Source organism: Pleurodeles waltl, chromosome 4_1 (genome assembly GCF_031143425.1).
Source record: "Pleurodeles waltl isolate 20211129_DDA chromosome 4_1, aPleWal1.hap1.20221129, whole genome shotgun sequence".
In the NCBI taxonomy this organism is placed as follows: Eukaryota; Metazoa; Chordata; class Amphibia; order Caudata; family Salamandridae; genus Pleurodeles; species Pleurodeles waltl.
Genome location: NC_090442.1, coordinates 411,077,369 through 411,096,422, shown reverse-complemented (window position 1 = coordinate 411,096,422; position 19,054 = coordinate 411,077,369). Strand labels below are relative to the sequence as shown.

The following is a 19,054-nucleotide window of genomic DNA, read 5'->3' as shown; positions in this document are numbered from 1 at the left end:
AGTACATGGAGTGCCTGGGTTGCTGCCCATGGCCCTATCACTATAGTACTCTTTGAACCTCAGTGCATAGAGAGTGCTGCATTTCGTGACTTCACTTGGGACAGTTTCAGCGCATGGTGAGTGTTTTGTCCTTATCATGAACACATGGTGGGAGCGCTTCATTTTCTTTTGAGATTGATATATGTGCATGGTGAGCGCTGTGTCCCGCTCAAACTTTGTGTCCAGTGTGAAACATGTGCTTCAGGGTTGCCTGTTGTGGCAGGACTAGCGTGGGGCGAGAGCCGATTATAGACCAGCATGTGCTGTGCCCTTGAAATTCTCCCCAACTGAGGCCCAGCACTGTGGAAAGCCTTCCCCGCACATTCCCACCACATCACCAGAGCAACAGAGGCCCTCTAAGAGTGACTGAAGCACCCACAGCCTTCCCCGTTACGATTCCAGCCAAAATCAGAATACTGTGTAGGGTCGCGCAGATTACGAACCTTCATTCCCTCAGGAGAGATTCCTTCAGGAGGCTGAAATCACCTCTACCATCCAGGCACTGCAAGGGGAGGGCCTTTTGCAAGAAGGCGCTGCCTCCCAACACACTGTACTGAGCAGCCGGGTCCATCAGAGGTGAAGAAGGTGGCGCGGGTCCCAACAGCTGCACCAGGTGCTTGCGGGCAGCTGCATCAGTTCAGGATGCGGAGGAGACAGACCGAGGTTTCTTCTGCACAGACACTACTTACGATGCACATAGGGAGGTCCTGCAAGGTTTTCCCGCCAAATCCTACAGTGGGTGCCCCCACCCCCACTCCATGTGGAACCTACCTTAGAGGCACGTATTCCTTTGGTACTGACCATTTTTTAAAGTCCCTCGCTATTTAGGAAGGTGCTGCAAGAAACTACCGTAAGACTTGTAGTAAGCCCGCTAGTGTTTCTGCGGCCCCCAGTTTCTGCCTGATTACGTGTTGTATGAGCACATATGCGCTGTAGCCTCTGATGTCACCGTGAATTATGTATTTATGTGCCTTGTTCAGTACCAGTTGCATGACATGCCCTGCTGATTATACGGTGTGTACTGTTTTGATGCCCGTATGGTCAGAGTACCAGGTACTCATTCAGTCCTTGCTTAATATGCATAATGTTTATGACCCCTGGTGACCATTATGACTTATGCTATAAGCTAACTATTGCGTCTCATGCCCTGATGTTGCGATGTATGACATGTTGATTCTCATAACCAAGGTGATAAGTACTAATTCAAGATTTGCATTGTAAGCACAGTATTTATCAAAATGTCATTTTGGCCTATGATTTATACACAAGATACAATATATGTATATATTTTTATATAATCCTATGTGGCTTCTCCTTTGTGGTATATTTATTGTGTCACTGGTGTGAGTGTATTGAGCAAATGCTTTACACATGACTGAGGATAAGCCTGACTGCTCTGTGCCAAGCTACCGGGGTAAGCACAGGTTATCTTTGGTGTAAAACTGACGTGCCCTGACTAGAGTTGTGGGTTCTGCCTGGCTGAAGTACATACCCTAACCCACCAGAAACCCCATTTCTAATAGTCGTGAATACACAACTAGTGGAATTTTGGCATCTGTGCTTTAAGTCTAATGTTTCCTGTCAACAAGGAATGTTATACATTCATCTTTATCACACTTCTACCAAATAAAATTATACCCGATGTGTATAAGTGACTTTTGTTTGGAAGAGGAAATGCCCGACACTTCATCCATGTGCAGTCAAAGGTGACTTCATGTAGGGTTTGGCTGGTGTATTTGGGCCACATGGAAACCTACCAACCCTAGAAACTTCTGAAAAATACACACTTGGTAGTCAGCATCAGTGTGTCTGCTCTGCAATGAGTGAAAAAACGCAAATTGCATTTAACATGACAAAAAAACTCCGGAACATCCCAGGGATGGCAAATATTTGAGTGAGGGCAATTCATCTTTTTCATACCCACTCTAAATGTTTTCTAGTACCAGGTTCATAGAAACAAAGCATCTACAGCGTTTTGGGACATCTGCTACCTATGCCAGGAGAGCCATCTCCAATACCTTATCATAGTATCTTGCAAACCCTAAACATCTCCATGCCAGGTGTACAAAGGCTGCGTTACTTGCTTGACACAAATGACAGTCACTTGTGATCTCTCTATCATACTCTTCTGTGTTTTCGGTGTTAAACTTAATAGGTATTTAACATTGTTTGACAGTTCTGAACCAGTTTTTGGTCTTGACACTAGGTGTCAGGGGGCCAGACATTGAGATTGGGAAAGAACCAGAGCATGAATGAGTGGTAACATGGCCACTGGGTCAACTATACTAATGTGGTAAATATAGAGGAGGAGATTTAGTGAAGACCTTAACAAAGGTTAGGAGGACTTGGATGAAACTTATTCACATTAGCATGCTTAATATTGGAGAGGACTGAGGCCCTGTTCTTGTCAAGGTTGGACTGGCCATACTGGGCATCAGGCATTCCCCCGCGAGCTGAAATAGTAGGGGGGGGGTGCGCTTTTGTTACTGGGGATCATTTTGAATCAGTGCAGCAGTTTTAAAAGCACTTCAGAGTTCCTTATATGTTCCAACAGTTCTCAGACAACAATAAAAGTGCTCCGATAACTCTGGACCTGCTGGACAGAGATCTGAGTTTTGTCTAGTGGCAGTTTTGATTCATCTGAGGTACAGCCATGTAGGGCTGGCTTTAGGGCGGCACACTGGGCATTGACCTGAAATGTGTGTGGGGAAAGTTTACCTTAGGAACTGTTTAAACTATATTGTTGAGTGAGGTTAGTTTTTTTTGCTCCTAATTGGATATTTTTTTATTTTCTTTCCCACTTTCTTTCCCTTATGAAATTCTTTTTGTTCCTTTTTGGGGTCTTTTTTAGTATAATATTTATATTAGGGTGGATTACTCTATTTCATTGCAGTGGTTTTTATCTATAATAAAAATTCCAATAAAGAGATGTATGACAAAAAAAGTTATTCTCTTTATACTCTTGTGATTAATGTTCCTGCTAGAGGGAGAGATCAGAGGTTTATAAAGTCGCAGCTTTGATTTGCCATAATGTAGAGCATAGGGTTTATATGCTTGCTGCAAAGAACAAATCTATATTTTATGTTGAATGGCTGAGTGGATTAGTAAAGCCGTCATATACCAGTGCTTTAAAACAAACGAAATGTATTTGAGATGGGCCATGGAAAGATAAGGGTCACTTTTGCCAGAGGGTTGTGGTGGAACCCAAGAAGGTGGTCAGGGGGGGAAGAGGATGGTGTTGGAGGTTTGGTGACCGTCAAAAAAGATTGACGCACAGACGCAATCAATGCAAAGCCTGTGCGGGCACCATCTTACAGGCAATAACGAGGGCATTCATTGCCAAAAAGACTGCAGGCCTGCCCTGACTAATTCTTCCCGAGTGGTACTTTTAAGTAGCAAGAACTCTAGTTCAACTACAAACACATTACAATCGCACTAAAAACTCAAGTCCATAGTAAACAGATTAACAACGCCAACAATATTTAACCACATAAAAGAATATCAAAACCAGGCCAGAGTGATCTTCGTAACAAACTAAAAGTGATCAAGAGTAAGATATTGTGAAATTGTGTCTGTTATTTTCATGCATCCAACTTTCTAATTATGTGCATTTCCCTCTACTTATTTTTTCCTAACCTCTTTTGACTCTCCCGCTTAGACCAGTGGTGTCCAGAAACAGCTTATGTCTTTTGATGCCATAGAAATCCGCAATAAATTATATTAAGGGAACAAACACGGCTATACATCCAAACAGCTTGTAAGGAGAAGTAACCGACTGCCTCTGAAAGGGTCAGACATGCATTGTTGGTACTGTGTGCTGAAGCTTTCCTTCTGCTAACACGCCAGTGCCTCAGCTGCAACATGCATGAACAAACAAACGAAATACCTAACACTTCCACTTGCTGGAAGTTGGTGCACATGCGCAAGACCCTATGCCAAAAAGGTACTTTTTGCCGGCTCCGATCCCAGGAGGAGTCTCAGTCAGGTGAACATATCGGGCAAATGGCCAATTCCAATTGTTTTCGTTCTTGTGCCTTCACATGGTTTAAACCGTTCAGCAAAGTGTGAGAAGTATAAAAACACCCATGTGTGGATGAGGCCAAACAGACTTGGTGCAGAGCCGCATTTACCAATGGAGGGATAAATCAAGTAGGATGCTTCATGGACTTTTGTTAGGCTGAATGTGTGACCTCCACACATTCCAGTGGTGCGAACTACTGTGGGTAACCTGCTGATAAATCCCAGAGACGTGGCCCATAGCTTTGCCACTTATTATGGCAACCTATACACACGTAGAAATGTGCTTTATTGTAATTAGATGGTCGGGTTCGTCCAGGCCCTACACTATGGCGGCCCATCCTTTTAGGAGGGAAGGGGGCGGGTGGGCAGCACACTCACACTCATTCCCGCACACACGAAAGCACATCCATTCACAACACTCAATATTCAAACATACATGCACAAACCAAACATTCATTTAAAAACACACACTTTCCTTCAGCACCGGAGGTCCCAGGAGGGTTGGGACTGCTGCCTTCCCTCTCATTGGCTGACCTAAGGTCAGACAATGAGAGAAGGCAGCAGTCCCAACTTCGTCACAGAGTGGGATGGGGTCAGTGAGACTCCTGACCCTGCCCCATTCTCTGAAAGCGTGTCACCGATTGGCACTCGCCCCGGGCGCTTCAGGGCTTAAACCCGAAGCACCTAGGTCGGAGACAAGGGAGGGCCTCGATGCACCTTTGCTGAGCCGAGGAGGTCACACCCATAGGAGCTGTGACCTCTTCTGCCCAGCAAAGTTCAGCTCAGGCAGCCAGGAGTCTGCGTAAATCGTGCATGTCTCGCTCCTGGCTGCCTGAGCTGAACATGAAGAGTGTTGGTCAGGCTGACCACTGCTTAGCCTGACAGCCACTCTTCATGAGGGGCAAACGGTGGGGGGGCATTGCCCCTCCGCCCTAAAGGATAGGCCGCAGCTGGCCCTACCCCTGAAACAGTTGCTGACTACAGCCCAGAATGAGTTAAATGCGTTAAATCACTGAGGAACAATTATCAGAAGCCCTACCTGAGATTCATAGCGGGATCGCTCTGGGCCCCAACGGGTTCCCAAGCAATTCTATTGAACACAATCCACTCAGCAAGAGATCAATCCTTATTGCCTACCGACTGGAGACCTGCAGAGATAGTTGTGTTCCTTAAGCCAGGCCGCCCACCTGAGGAACACTCCTCGTATCGCCCAATCTCGCTTCTTAATATAGAGGTGAAGCTCTCAGCTAAAGCTCTGGCCAACAGATTAAAGAGATACATGCCAGACCTTGTTCATCTGGACCAAGCAGGCTTCATGCTGTATAGGGCCAAACACCATAATATACGGTGTGTGTTTAATGCCCTGGCTCATCAACTGGAGAAGTCAGCCTAGGTACTGCTAGCAGACATGGATAAAGCTTTTGACTCACTGAGTTGGGAAGCTCTCTGTGTTGCTTGAATGTCTCAACTTGGGCCTGAGATTTTTGTCCCATGTTTGCTCCTATACACTGGCATAACTGCTTCAGTGCAAGTAGCCAGCTCTGTCTCAGCTTCATTTGAAGTCCACAGGATAATGTGACAGGGATGCCCCCCATCCCCCCTGTTGTTCACTCTCGCTATGGAGCCCCTGGAGATGTGGGTGAGGATGGATGTGCAGGTCTGAATGGTTACCTGAACTATCTGACCGTATAGCTTTATATGCGGATGACATCTTATTCTTCCTCACTAACCTGGCATCCTCTGGACCCTGCATTTTGCAGATCATGCAGGTCTTTGGCGAGACCTCTGGATTTTTCATGAATTTTGGGAATGGTGTATCCTGTGGGTGCCTCTTCGGACCTCCTCCGCCTTGGGCCTCTGCGCTGACACATTGGGGGTTATTCTAACTTTGGAGGAGTGTTAATCCGTCCCAAAAGTGACAGTAAAGTGACGGATATACCACCAGCCGTATTACGAGTTCCATAGGATATAATGGACTCGTAATACGTCTGGTGGTAAATCCGTCACTTTTGGGACGGATTAACACCTCCTCCAAAGTTAGAATAACCCCCATTATCTGTTGATGGCTTCAAATATCTAGGGGTGTTTGTTTCTGCAGATGCCGCAACCTCTTGGTCCCAGAACACTCCACCTCTTCTTTGCCACATGGCAAGAGTGGAGAACACCTGGCCTGTTCTCCACTGCCCCTTTCCTTGCTAGGCCGCTTGGCGATCTTTAAAATGGTCTAATTTCCGTGCATGCTCTACCAGCTCCAGAACTGCCCCTATCCCATCCCTGTTGTACGGTTGCGACAAGTTAATGGAATCGTGAATAATTTTTCATGGGACGGTGGTCCAGCTCGTGTAGCCTTACGCAATTGCTTTCAGTCTACATATTGTGGTGGCATTGCGGCAGCATCCATACATTCGTATTACATGGCATCACATCTCATGGTTATTATTGATTGGTGGTATCATTCTCAAGACGATCCTGCATACACAATTGAGAAGGGTTATGGGTCACACATCACTATTTGACTTCCTCTATAGCGACGCAGGTCGTCATATCTTTGTGGCGAAGCTCCTTACGGTGGATGAGATGGTGGGGGAAACTAACCCACTCTACAACTTTATGGCGGAGTACATATCTCCATCAGGTGGTCTCACTCAGAGGGTTCCAACGATGGGGTGACATCTGGATATCTACAATGGGCGACGTCATGAAGGGCATGTTCTTGAAATCGTTTCAGGAATTACAAAATGAGTTCCATCTACATCGTAGCCAGTTCTTCAGGTATCTTCAGTTCCGCCACGCCATTACTCCTTATATCGCTGGTCTTACCGAACTCCCCGACTTAAATTCAATGGAGGGCAAGCTATTGATGGGCGATCTGAAGACACATAAAATCACACAGATTTAGTGATCTGTAGTTACAAACAGTCCCATTACATTATCTTCCTTGCAAGCAGCATGGCAGAAAGACTTGGGTCCCCTAGACGTGGAGGTTTGGACTGAGGTCTTGGAGGCCCCACAGGCAGGAGGCAGCAAACTCACTGCGTCTCCGCTTGATTCAATTTAGGTATTTACACAGAGTATATTACACCAGACATCGACTTTGAGGAGTGGGAGTCAAGGACTCTCCCCTCGGTCTTCGTTGTGGAAGAGAGGAGAGCATGTTCCTTCACACTGTAAGTAATTGTGGACCACTGCAGAGGTTCTGGAGGGGTGTGACATCATACCTCGGGGAGGTGCTCTTTTGGGATATTCCCCTAGACCCCAAACTGATTTTTCTGCATGACACCGATGGATTTGGGGGGGGGGGGAGGGGGCAGGTGGGAATGATGGGGAAATCAATATAAGCGTCATTTATTGGTCTAAGGGATTACTGTAGCAAAGCGTGATATTGCTAAATCATGGAAAGCGACCACTCCACCTATGGGTGGAGCCTGGAAAAAAGGGGGTCGACCACTGTATGTGCCTTGAGATAGCGGTATTCTAGGCTCTGGGCTGCCCGCAGAAACAACAGAAGATATGGCAAAGCTGGGCTGACTAAAAGGGACTGGTGGCCCAATAAGCTTGGCAGTGCCCACTTAGATGCCGATATTTAATTATGTAATGTTCCAATGTGAAAGACTCGATGTCACTGGCATAATGTATGTGCATGGTAGTGGGCTGGGGGCGGGATGAACGGCGGAGGGGGTGTTAGAACGGGACAGTGCAATGTTTAATGTATGTTTACCTGTTGCTTTTGGTTATTTACCCATCAATTAAGGTATCACGGGCCGTCCTGTCGCCTGTATATTGTCAAAGCCCAATATAATGTGAAAAAATAAAAACTAATTCACGTCTCTTAATTATTATCGTAGAGAACTTAGAAAACGCCTGTCTTTGAATACTCAGAATATTGTTAATCCTCTCTGAGAGGACATAAAAATATGTTTTTTTGTAAGACAACAGTGTATCTGTGTGTCTCCATCTGCTTTCGGGGGGAGACATCGAAAGGCTTCTGGAGTTGGAGCGCTTCTTTGGGTGCGTTTCATTTCTGAGCAGTGTTTGACCTGCTTTCCAATCTCGCACCGAGAAGCGAAGGTCTTGCAGAAGCTGAACACTGTAGATAAGTATGGGAAAGAAACACGCATTTTTCAAAGTGCAATGATTTTATATTTTATCAGAAAAACAGAATCATAAATGACTTACCCTGCTTTTGTATTGCCTGGCAACATAACCCTTGTAGTCAATGTGGTTACGCTTCTCTTGCAAGTAAAACTGAACCCAGTTATGAAGACCCATGATCTCATGTCCACGCTTGGATTCCCCTACAAAAACATGCTCAAATCCACATGAATCTGCCCTGAAATCAAATTTAAAAAACGTTTTACATTCACTGCAAAGAGAAGCAATATAGAAATACTAAACATAAGTATTAATCAAATTGTAAACGCTACAGTTCTACAAAGGTGTACTGTGGGGAACCAGGCTGCTAAAATGGCTAGGTTTGATGACTCAGTCTTGATTTGAGCTGTGGCCGAGCTCCCATAAAGCGAAAAACAAATGATTCTATTATGTAAACAGATCTCTTTGAGGATTCATAACATAATCTTGATAGCATGACACAAGCATGAACGCCGTCCTTGCAAGTGGTACAAGAACAGGAACATTAACAATTTAAGATTCCTAAACCAATTTACTTAAACAGCCACTTTAATAATTAAAACTACACATCAATTAACAAAATCTGATGTAGGAGTAAAATGTTATCAAAAAGTTACATTAAGTTACCTTTGGTAATATATTTCTGGAGGATACACCATCTTATTGCACAGTCCTCAACTTCAGAATACCATATAGGGGATCAGATTGGCCCGGGAAAGTTTTTATAAGCAGTAACGCTATCCGGTGGTGCTATGAAGTTCAAGGTGAGAGTCCACCGGCCAACATGACACCAGTGATGAAGGAAAGGCAGCAGCCTGTGTGATGTTCTCATTTTCTTATTATTTTTCTGCACTTCAGTGAGGCATGCGGCAAGGAACTGACAGAAGATCACCAACAGAGATAATAATGGCAGATAAAACAGCGCAGAACAGGTTTGCATATCTTGAGATCTTATATACAGCACTGACTCATCAGGGGAGGAAGGAGGAGGGTGAGGAATCTGCAGGAAGATTATGTATAAACCAGAAACATTGTTAGCTGAACATAAGTAACTTACTTGTGATGGATACATCTTCCATCAGATTCCTCATCTTTAGAACGCGTCCCAAAATAATAACCTCCAGGATACGGGAATGTGGCAATTAACCAAGTCATCCTGCAGCACAGCCCTGCCAAATTATTTGTAAATGAGTGGCTAACAGGCTTGTAAGGCAGTAATGTTCAGAAAACATATGTAGGGATGACCATGTGGCTACCTAGCAGATGCCAGCCACAAGAACTGCTGTGGTCATCAGTCTTCGTGCCTGCAGAGTACAAACAATACTGATTTTCCACTCTGTCCTGTTTCGTGCCATCAAGGTCGTATGTGTCTGGGTTCCAGTCTATGTAGTCGCTACCTCTTTCGTGGGATGAGGGGTGGTAGGGGAGAAAAAAAGACTGGGCTGTAAGGAAGGCCAAAGCCACCTTGGCCAAGAAGCTGGACAGATACCCAGAAGCTGTTTGTTTGGGTAGAAAATTGTGAAAGGAGTCCAAACTGAGATGAAGCTCTCCAGTCCTTCACATGGAAGTTATTGCAACTAATTACACAGTTTCAAGGTAAGAAGTTGTACTGAACAACTCTGCATTGGCTCAAAAGGGGAAGCCATCAAGGAAGTGGACACAAGAGTCCAATCCCGCTGAGGAATGAGTGGAAGGAAACAAGTACAGCAAACCTTCTAAAAATGTGACACATTGATGGCTTATCAGCATGAAAGCCAACAGGGCAGCCTAATAACCTTTACTGTTGTCAGTGCCAGCACCTGTGGTTCAAGAGTCAGTGCAAAACACCGGATATCAGCAACCTATGACTTAACCCCTTCTGTGCCGCGGACATAATGGTTACGTCCTGCGGCACACTGCTGCTGTGCCCAGGATGGAACCATTACGTCCTGGGCACACAGCCCAGAGGGAGCACTAGAGCTCCCTCTGTGGGGTTCTCCCCCTCCCACCCCCCCCAAGTCAGGGATGGAAGGGGAAGCCCTTCCCCTTCTACTGACCCCCCCCCCCGTGACGTAAGCGCGTGAGCGCGCATTGATTGTCATAGAGCCTCCTCCCATCATTTGCATTTCTCTTCTGATCACGTGGGGGAGGCAGAGAGAGGCTTCAAAGGGAAGGAAATGTATTTCCTTCCCTTTGAAGTCTCTCTGCATTTTGGCAGCCGGATTGAAAGCAATCCGGCTGTCAAAACGCCCACTAGACACCAGGGATGTTTTAAAAAAAAAAAAGGAAACTGGCATAAGGGAGCGAACCCTTGGGCAAGGGTGGCTCCCAGGGGGGGCATTTTTTTTTTTAAGGCCTTTTCTGCCCCCGGGGTGGGGGGGGGGGGGGGGGGGGCAGGGGGCGCAGAAACCTCTAGGCACCAGGGCTAATTTTTAGATGTGGTGGGGAGCGACCCCTTAGGCAAGGGTCGCCCCCATAGGGGGCAAATTATATTTAGGCCATTTCTGCCCGCTTTGGGGGGCAGAAACCACTAGGCACCAGGGATCTTTTTTTTTTTTTGCGCCGTCAGGCAAGGGGAGCGACCCCGTAGGCAATGGTCGCTCCCCGGGTGGGGGGGTGGGATTTATATTAGGCCATTTCTGCAGAAACCTCTAGGCGCCAGGCAAATATTTTTTTTTTTTTTTTTTTTTTTTTTTTAAAGAGATGGGGAGCGACTCCTTAGTCAAGGGTCGCTGCCCTGGAGGGGCAAATTGTATTTAGACCATTCCTGCCCCCCTTGGGGACAAATCGGCCGATTTTAGGTGAATCTGCCCCAAAGGGGGGGAGAAACCACTAGGCACTGGGGATCTTTTTTTTTTGCGCCGTCACTCAAGGACAGCGATCCTGTAGGCAAGGGTCGCTCCCCAGGGAGGGGGGCACAAATTTATTTTAGGCCATTTCTGCCCCCCGGGGGGCTGGCTGAGCTAGAGGCCAAAATCCAGAGGTAGGCACTTTGCAAAAAACACCTCTGTTTTCTGTGAAAAAATGTGATGTGTCCACGTTGTGTTTTGGGCCATTTCCTTTCGTGGGCGCTAGACCCACCCACACAAGTGAGGTACCATTTTTATCGGGAGACTTGGGGGAACGCTGGGTGGAAGGACATTTGTAGCTCCTCTCAGATTCCAGAACTTTCTGTCACTGAAATGAGAGGAAAAAGTGTTTTTTTTGCCAAATTTTGAGGATTGCAAAGGATTCTGGGTAACAGAACCTGGTCAGAGCCCCACAAGTCACCCCCCATCTTGGATTCCCCTAGGTGTCTAGTTTTCAGAAATGTGCTGGTTTGCTAGGTTTCCCCAGGTGCCGGCTGAGCTAGAGGCCAAAATCCACAGGTAGGCACTGTTTTCTGTGAAAAAATGTGATGTGTCCATGTTGTGTTTTGGGCCATTTCCTTTTGTGGGCGCTAGGCCTACCCACACAAGTGAAGTACCATTTTTATCGGGAGACTTTGGGGAATGCTGAGTGGAAGGAACTTTGTGGCTCCTCTCAGATTCCAGAACTTTCTGTCACCGAAATGTGAGGAAAATGTGTTTTTTTTTAGCCAAATTTTGAGGTTTGTAAAGGATTCTGGGTAACAGAACCTGGTCAGAGCCCCACAAGTCACCCCATCTTGGATTCCCCTAGGTCTCTAGTTTTAAAAAATGCACAGGTTTGGTAGGTTTCCCTAGGTGCCGGCTGAGCTAGGGGCCAAAATCTACAGATAGGCACTTTGCAAAAAACACCTCTGTTTTCTGTAAAAAAAAAATTAAAAAAAATGGGATGTGTCCACGTTGTGTTTTGGGGCATTTCCTTGCGTGGGCGCTAGGCCTACCCACACAAGTGAGGTATCATTTTTATCGGGAGACTTGGGGGAACATAGAATAGCAAAACAAGTGTTATTGCCCCTTGTCTTTCTCTACATTTTTTTTTTTCCTTCCAAATATAAGAGAGTATGTAAAAACGACGTCTATTTGAGAAATGCCCTGTAATTCACATGCTAGTATGGGCACCCCGGAATTCAGAGATGTGCAAATAACCACTGCTCCTCAACACCTTATCTTGTGCCCATTTTGGAAATACAAAGGTTTTCTTGATAGCTATTTTTTACTCTTTATATTTCAGCAAATGAATTGCTGTATACCCGGTATAGAATGAAAACCCACTGCAGGGTGCAGGTCATTTATTGGCTCTGGGTACCTAGAGTTCTTGATGGAACTACAAGCCCTGTATATCCCCGCAACCAGAAGAGTCCAGCAGACGTAACGGTGTATTGCTTTCAAAAATCTGACATTGCAGGAAAAAGTTAGAGTAAAACGTAGAGACAAATTGCATATTTTTTCACCTCAAGTTCAATATTTATTTTCAGTTGTTATTTTCTGTAGGAAACCCTTGTAGGATCTACATAAATTACCCCTTGCTGAATTCAAAATGTTGTCTACTTTTCAGATATGTTTCGGTTTCTGGGATCCAGCATTGGTTTCATGCCCATTTCTGCCACTGACTGGAAGGAGGCTGAAAGCACAAAAAAATCGTAAAAATGGGGTATGTCCCAGTAAAATGGCAAAATTGTGTTGAAAAATAGTTTTTTTTTATTCAAGTCTGCTTGTTCCTGAAAGCTGGGAAGCTGGTGATTTTAGCACCACAACCCCTTTGTTGATGCCATTTTCAGGGAAAAAGCCACAACCCTTCTTCTGCAGCCCCCTTTTCACATTTTTTTGAAAAAACTAAATTTTCACTGTATGTTGGCTAATTTATTGGCCTCCTTCAGGGGAACCCACAAAGTCTGGGTACCTCTAGAATCCCTAGGATGTTGGAAAAAAAGGACACAAATTTGGCGTGGGTAGCTTATGTGAACAAAAAGTTATGAGGGCCTAAGAGCGAACTGCCCCAAATAGCCACAAAAAAAAAGCTCGGCACAGGAGGGGGGAAAACGCCTGACAGCGAAGGGGTTAAGGGATTAAGCCTTCTAACCCACAGCATTGCACACATTTGTTCCATGGACCCCATAATTGAGTTTTGCAGCAGGTTTTTTTGTATTCAAGATGACGTCGGCAGCTTTCTTGAGGAGACCAAAGGAATTTACATTGTACGCTTCAAACTCCAAACATGCAACCACAGCATTTGGGGATTATAATGAAGGACCTCATCCTTTTGCATGAGAAAATCTACCATGTGCAGAAGCGGAACCAATGAGTTTTGAGAACCAACAGATCCTGCCTGTCCAATCTTGAGAAAGAAGGAGCAGCAGTGCTTGATTCTCTAGCACCTTCCGCAGGATTTTCAGCAACAGCAGAACTGATGGGAAGGCATGCCCTGAACTTAGAAGCATCCATCGGGGAACCAGGCACAGGCAAGTGTATAGCACAAGACCAAGGACACTTCATTGCAGCAGGGCTCTGAAGGCCACATGCTAGCTTAGAGATAAAGCACTGTGCCTGGAGTCTACTCTAGCAGTTTCCCTCAACCCTCTGGGTCTTACCTGATCCAGAAACTGACAGCACTAAATAACTTTGCAGATGTGAACAGGTGATACCTTCAATGTGCAAGGTGGATCTGATGGATACTCTCAGACTTGGCAAGAATCTTTGTGTCTGCTCCTCTTACTGTCCCCCAGTTCTCTTCAACAAACATTTCAAATTGTTCACCAGAATTTTGGCCGCTAGGGTTACAAACCAATTACCAGAAGTGGTCCATTCCGGCAGACACGCAATACATGGCTATCTCTGGCAGAATTAACCACTGCTGTTGGAGCAATGGCCACGTAGTTATTTTGAACTTCTGAGAACAGACAGATCTCTGATTTGGCAATGCTTGGAGAAGCAAAGCTAGCCACTGCATTCCCCATTATTTGATTGGTAATGTTAAATGCAAGCATTTGAGGTTCAACACCATAAGGAAACCCTTACAAGGGTCTACCAAACTGCACTTTCGGTCTCTTCTTGTAAAAAAAAATTTTTTTTTTAAAATGAATAACCCATCAGGGGCTGTCTAGCTTCTAGAGGAGACTAGGGGATAACAGACATAGTCCACAATTCTGCGTCTCACTGGACTAAGTTGAACATACGTGCAGGATTTTAATCATCCAATTCAAGGGAAGTATTCTTGGAGGGGAGATAACTGCTGGACAATAGGAGATAACCGGAGTTGCCTATTTATGTAAAATGAAACCCCTTTTAATCAATGTTAATATGCTGTTCTGCCTCGGTTCATGGTTTACTTGTTTAAAGCAATAAAAGTACTATTTAAAAAATGTGTGTTCGCAGTGGTGACGTTAAAAAGGTGCTAGGTTACCGATATCCGGGCAGCTAGTTGTTAGTCACAAAACATTTAAATACTACCATCAACCTTTTGCACATTCCAGAACTTTTCACTAACAATACCATATTTGCTTTGTCTCAGACGCAGACTTTATAGTTCCAAATCTTCCACATTGTCTCCGTTGGAAAGCGTGGTGCATCGTCACCAGAAGACTGTCAAATTCTCAATGCAACTGTATCAGACAGCAAAGTCAGAGCTGCGCCTAATATCATCATAGAAACATGATAGAGCCAGCACTTAGGAATACAAGCGGACTCAGTGAATGAACAAACACTGGTAAATGCATGAGGTTTCACCTATATGATTAACAAAAAGCTGTTTTTTTTGTCGTACGTTGTAGCTTGATGAGAAGTTCTGCAATATAAGTTATTGAAAGTCCATTAAAGTGTTATGACCCTTAAGATTTATATTGAATACAATAGATTAGGGGACATTTTCTTTGCTCTGGTTAGACTTGAAAATCTTTCCTGAAAAATATCGCAGTACTGGGCACTTCTTTGCTTCAGATGGTTCTGTAAATCTCTGCCCCTATAGCACTTTGAAAAGGAACATGCTCTCGTTTAACAGTCAGAATTATGACTTGTTTGAAAATGTTCGAAGAGTAATCACATGTTGAGTTTGAATTTAAACACATAATACCAACACACCTAATTGCCTCTAAGCAGATTCATATTGTTAAGTGTCAGTTTGTTGAACTAATTTGCTTGCACATCGTTTAGGAAACAGCTTTGAGTGTTGACGTCATCCAGCTGTGCGTATATTTCTGCAAAGTGAATATATTGTGATTTAAACAATAATTGCCAAAGCTCTCTATAGACTACTCAAACTACAGGATGCCCAGGTGCTTAGTGGGTGCAGTATCAAGTGCAAATTTGATATGTGGGTTTGCTGAGTATGTATGTGCGCGTGAAGTGCACTGGTACGGTTATATTCACAAGACTCCTTAAAAGCATATGAAAGACCTGCACTACAATCTTCTCTGCTCCAGTTTGAGGCCTCCTGTCACTTCGGGCACATACATGATGTGTAATTCAGTCCCACTGGGAACTGATGTGCTCGGTGCCTCCCTTGATGGACAGGAAGGTTGTGTCAAGTTGTGCACTGTCCGTGCAATCACGTAATTGATTCTTTAATGTATGCTAATTAGATGGATTCATGATTGAAAGATGCGGTTTGCATCGTTATGTGGCCGCCAAGCACAGGGTTGTGTTCCTCTCACTGGTGAGCACCGTCACTGGTCCAAGTAAATAGAGTTGGCACACAAAGTAAATGCCTGGAAACACCACAAACTCACCTGCACTCAGAGGTCAAGGTCTCAGTTGTGGGCAGAGGGTCCTGAGACGCCAAGTGCAGTCAGTCCACAGACATCAAGCGTGTCCGTCTAACACCATCAGCCAGGAGCATCCAGGTCTGCAGGGCAGGAATTGTTGGGGTGAATGAAGGGAGTGAAGCAGGGAAGAGAAAACTACATAGAGACAAGGGGTCTGCAAATGCTGAGGTGGTGCTCGTTGGACGTCAGCGGAGGAACAGGATAAACTAAAGTGTTAAAGTGGAGAATAGACAAGGATGAGTAGATGGAGACATATTCTACCTGGGATATGTTCTCCCCAAGATATGTACGGCCGAACGTGTCTGTTCCTTGAGATGCACGCTGCCGGCAGTATGTGTTCTGTGACATGTGCTCCTTGACATACGTGCCCCATGATAGGAGGTTGGATGGAGCGCGTTCGGGGCGGGAGCGCAGATGTTAAAAATAACAAGCATTTGCAATGCAGTGGGTCTCGCACCTGCTCGAATTAGAGCTATTAGCATTGTAAACTCCTTACCCGACTTTTCTTGCCACATAAATTGAAAATTAAAAGTTGAACAGTTTCACGTAAGGGAGACGATTCTCAGTGCCATGGCCGCCATGGGCATCAGCGTGAAGAGACACACAAAAAGAAAAAAAAGTTTGCTCGCAGTAAAACTAATCGGCAAAAGTGCAATTAGCCATGTAACAGGGCCGATGGCTAAGGCGGTAACAAAACCTCCCCAACGAGGGACAAAGGTAAACCATTTACCAATGTCAAAGGATTTTTTGAAGGGCAAGCCCACGAACGAGTGGTAGTGATGGGCGCGAGGTGGGCGTTGTTAAAAGCCCAGATACATACTAACACGTCGGAAAAGCAGAGCTTGCGGAAAAACAGAGCCTACAAGCACACCTAAAATGCATGCAGCCCAGGGGAGAATGAGTAAGTAAACAAGCAGTGGAGATTATGTAAACAAGCACAGGGGAGCTTATTTAACAAGCAGGCAAAACATTACAAAAACAAGCATTTGCAATGCAATAGGTCTCGCATTTGCAAGAGTTAGAGCGATTGATGTTGTAAATGACAATGTCTATGTGTTTTGGTTTGGAGTGTAGGGAATGTATGTGGAGTGGAAATTTGTGGTTTGTATTTTAATTGTTACTTGTGGAATTGAGCAGTGTGGAATTGTGTGGTATGGAGTATTTGTGCTGTGGAATTATGTTTCATGGTGAATATATAATATATAAGGGTGATAGCTGCATAGAATAGATAGAAAGGAAGACAGCGAGGGATAGGTAGTTTATTTAGAAACTGGTGCAAGCTTCCCTCACACAGAAGGTACAAAGCAAGCTTCCCTCACACAGAAGGGACAATGCAAGCTTCCCTCACACAGAAGATGCATTGCATGCTTCCCTCATACAGATGGTACAATGCAAGCTTCCCTCAACGTGAAGGTACAATGCAAGGTTCCCACACAGAGAATGTACCATGCAAGCTTTCCTCACATACAGCAGATGCAGTACAGGCAGCAGGAGTGCATGCTTTCCTCATACACAGCAGGTACAGCACAGGCAGCAGTGCATGCTCCCTCACAGAGAAGGTACAATGAAAGCTTCCATCACAGGGAAGGTACAATGCAAGCTTCCATCACAGGGAAGGTGCAATGCAAGCTACAATGCAAGCTTCCCTCAAAGGGAGGGTACAATGCAAGCTTCCCTCAAAGGGAACGTACAATGCAAGCTTTGCTCACAGAGAAGATACAATGCAAGCTTCCCTCACACAGAAAGTACAATGCAAGCTTCCCTCACACAGAAAGTACAATTCACACACAGCAGATACAGTAGAGGTAGCAGCAGTGCAAGCTTCCCTCACACACAGCTGATACAGTACATGCAGCAGTGCAAGCTTCCATCACACACAGCTGATACAGTACAGGCAGCAGTGCAAGCTTCCATCACACAGCAGATACAGCACAGGCAGCAGCAGTTCAAGCTTCCTTTACACAGGTACAGCACAGCAGCAATGCAAGCTTCTCTCACACAGAGCAGATACAGCACAGGCAGCAGCAGTGCAAGCTTCTCACCCACAGCAGACACAGCACAGCTGCAGTGCAACCTTCCCTCACACACAGCAAAGACGCAGCACAGCAGCAGCGCAAGCTTCCCTCGTTCACAGCAAATACAGCACAGGCAGCATCAGGGCAAGCTTCCCGCACACACAGCAGATACAGCATGCATCAGTGCAAGCTTCCCTCACATACAGCAAGTATAGCACAGCGGCAGTGCAAGCTTTCATCACACACAGCAGATACAGCACAGGCAGCAGCAGTGCAAGCTTCCCTCAGACACAGCAGATACAGCACACAGCAGCAGTGCTACACTCTGGCCTTCCAAGCAAAAAATGCAGGGCTTGGTTAAATGTCCTTACTCCTTTAGTGTTAAATAGACTGTATAGAAGCTTTCTGTGTGCTGGTTGCAAAGTGAAGCATATACACAGTATGTGCAAAAAAAGATTCTTCTGATCCTTGACACGCCTGCATGACGGTGAGCTCGGTTCTGGAATACCAAATCTCTGAAAATGGGCACTTATGATGTTTTGTGCATGTTCTATTTATCGGGTGTATCATTTACCACATCCATTAAATTGCACACATTTGTTATTTAACACATGTTAATACCAACTGCTTGGTACCTGTTAAAAACTCTAAATCAGTTCAACATCTATTGTTTACCAAACCTGCAAAATTTGTATTTATCTAATTTTCAAGTTTGGCGGTTTTTACAACTAAATTTGTAATCAAGCTCATAATGGATCATGTATTACATACATAAATGGGTAGTCTTCTACTATAGCATGTTAACACCCTAACAGAGGTGAAACCTAAAACAGACATTATGTATGTGTCCTTTTGTTATATTAATCATGCAGTATTTATCAAACTCCAACGGTGGCAACTATTGTAATGTCAGTGGGATTTAATGTTTAAGGATATGTCACAACACTACCTGAAACGATTCAGGGCCAAATAACATAATATGTCACTTCCTGTAACATTATTTAACTCAAAGGGTGTATGATGTCACATCTGCTACCCCTGGCATTTTGGTGAATTGACGTCTACGCACTGGTTACTAGCTAGACTTTTGAGTTAGTAACCTCTATTGGCTAGTTTGCTGCATTGTGAGTCTTTAACTTCAGGCCACCTCCATGAGTAAGCCTTGGACTGCTCAACCTCACCACTCTGAGGTCACAGGCTAAAAGGT

At 45.0% G+C, this 19,054-nt stretch overlaps 1 protein-coding gene across 2 annotated transcripts in view; it reads right to left on the bottom strand.

Moving 5' to 3' along the window:
* LOC138287800 (poly(U)-specific endoribonuclease-A-like) overlaps positions 1 to 19,054 on the bottom strand; it is a 349,705-nt gene that overhangs the window by 44,808 nt on the left and 285,843 nt on the right. For both annotated transcript variants that reach the window (XM_069228645.1, XM_069228646.1), the window contains one exon: positions 8,236 to 8,389. In XM_069228645.1, the coding sequence (XP_069084746.1) occupies positions 8,236 to 8,389 (154 nt within the window). The remainder of the gene's footprint in view (positions 1 to 8,235; positions 8,390 to 19,054) is intronic.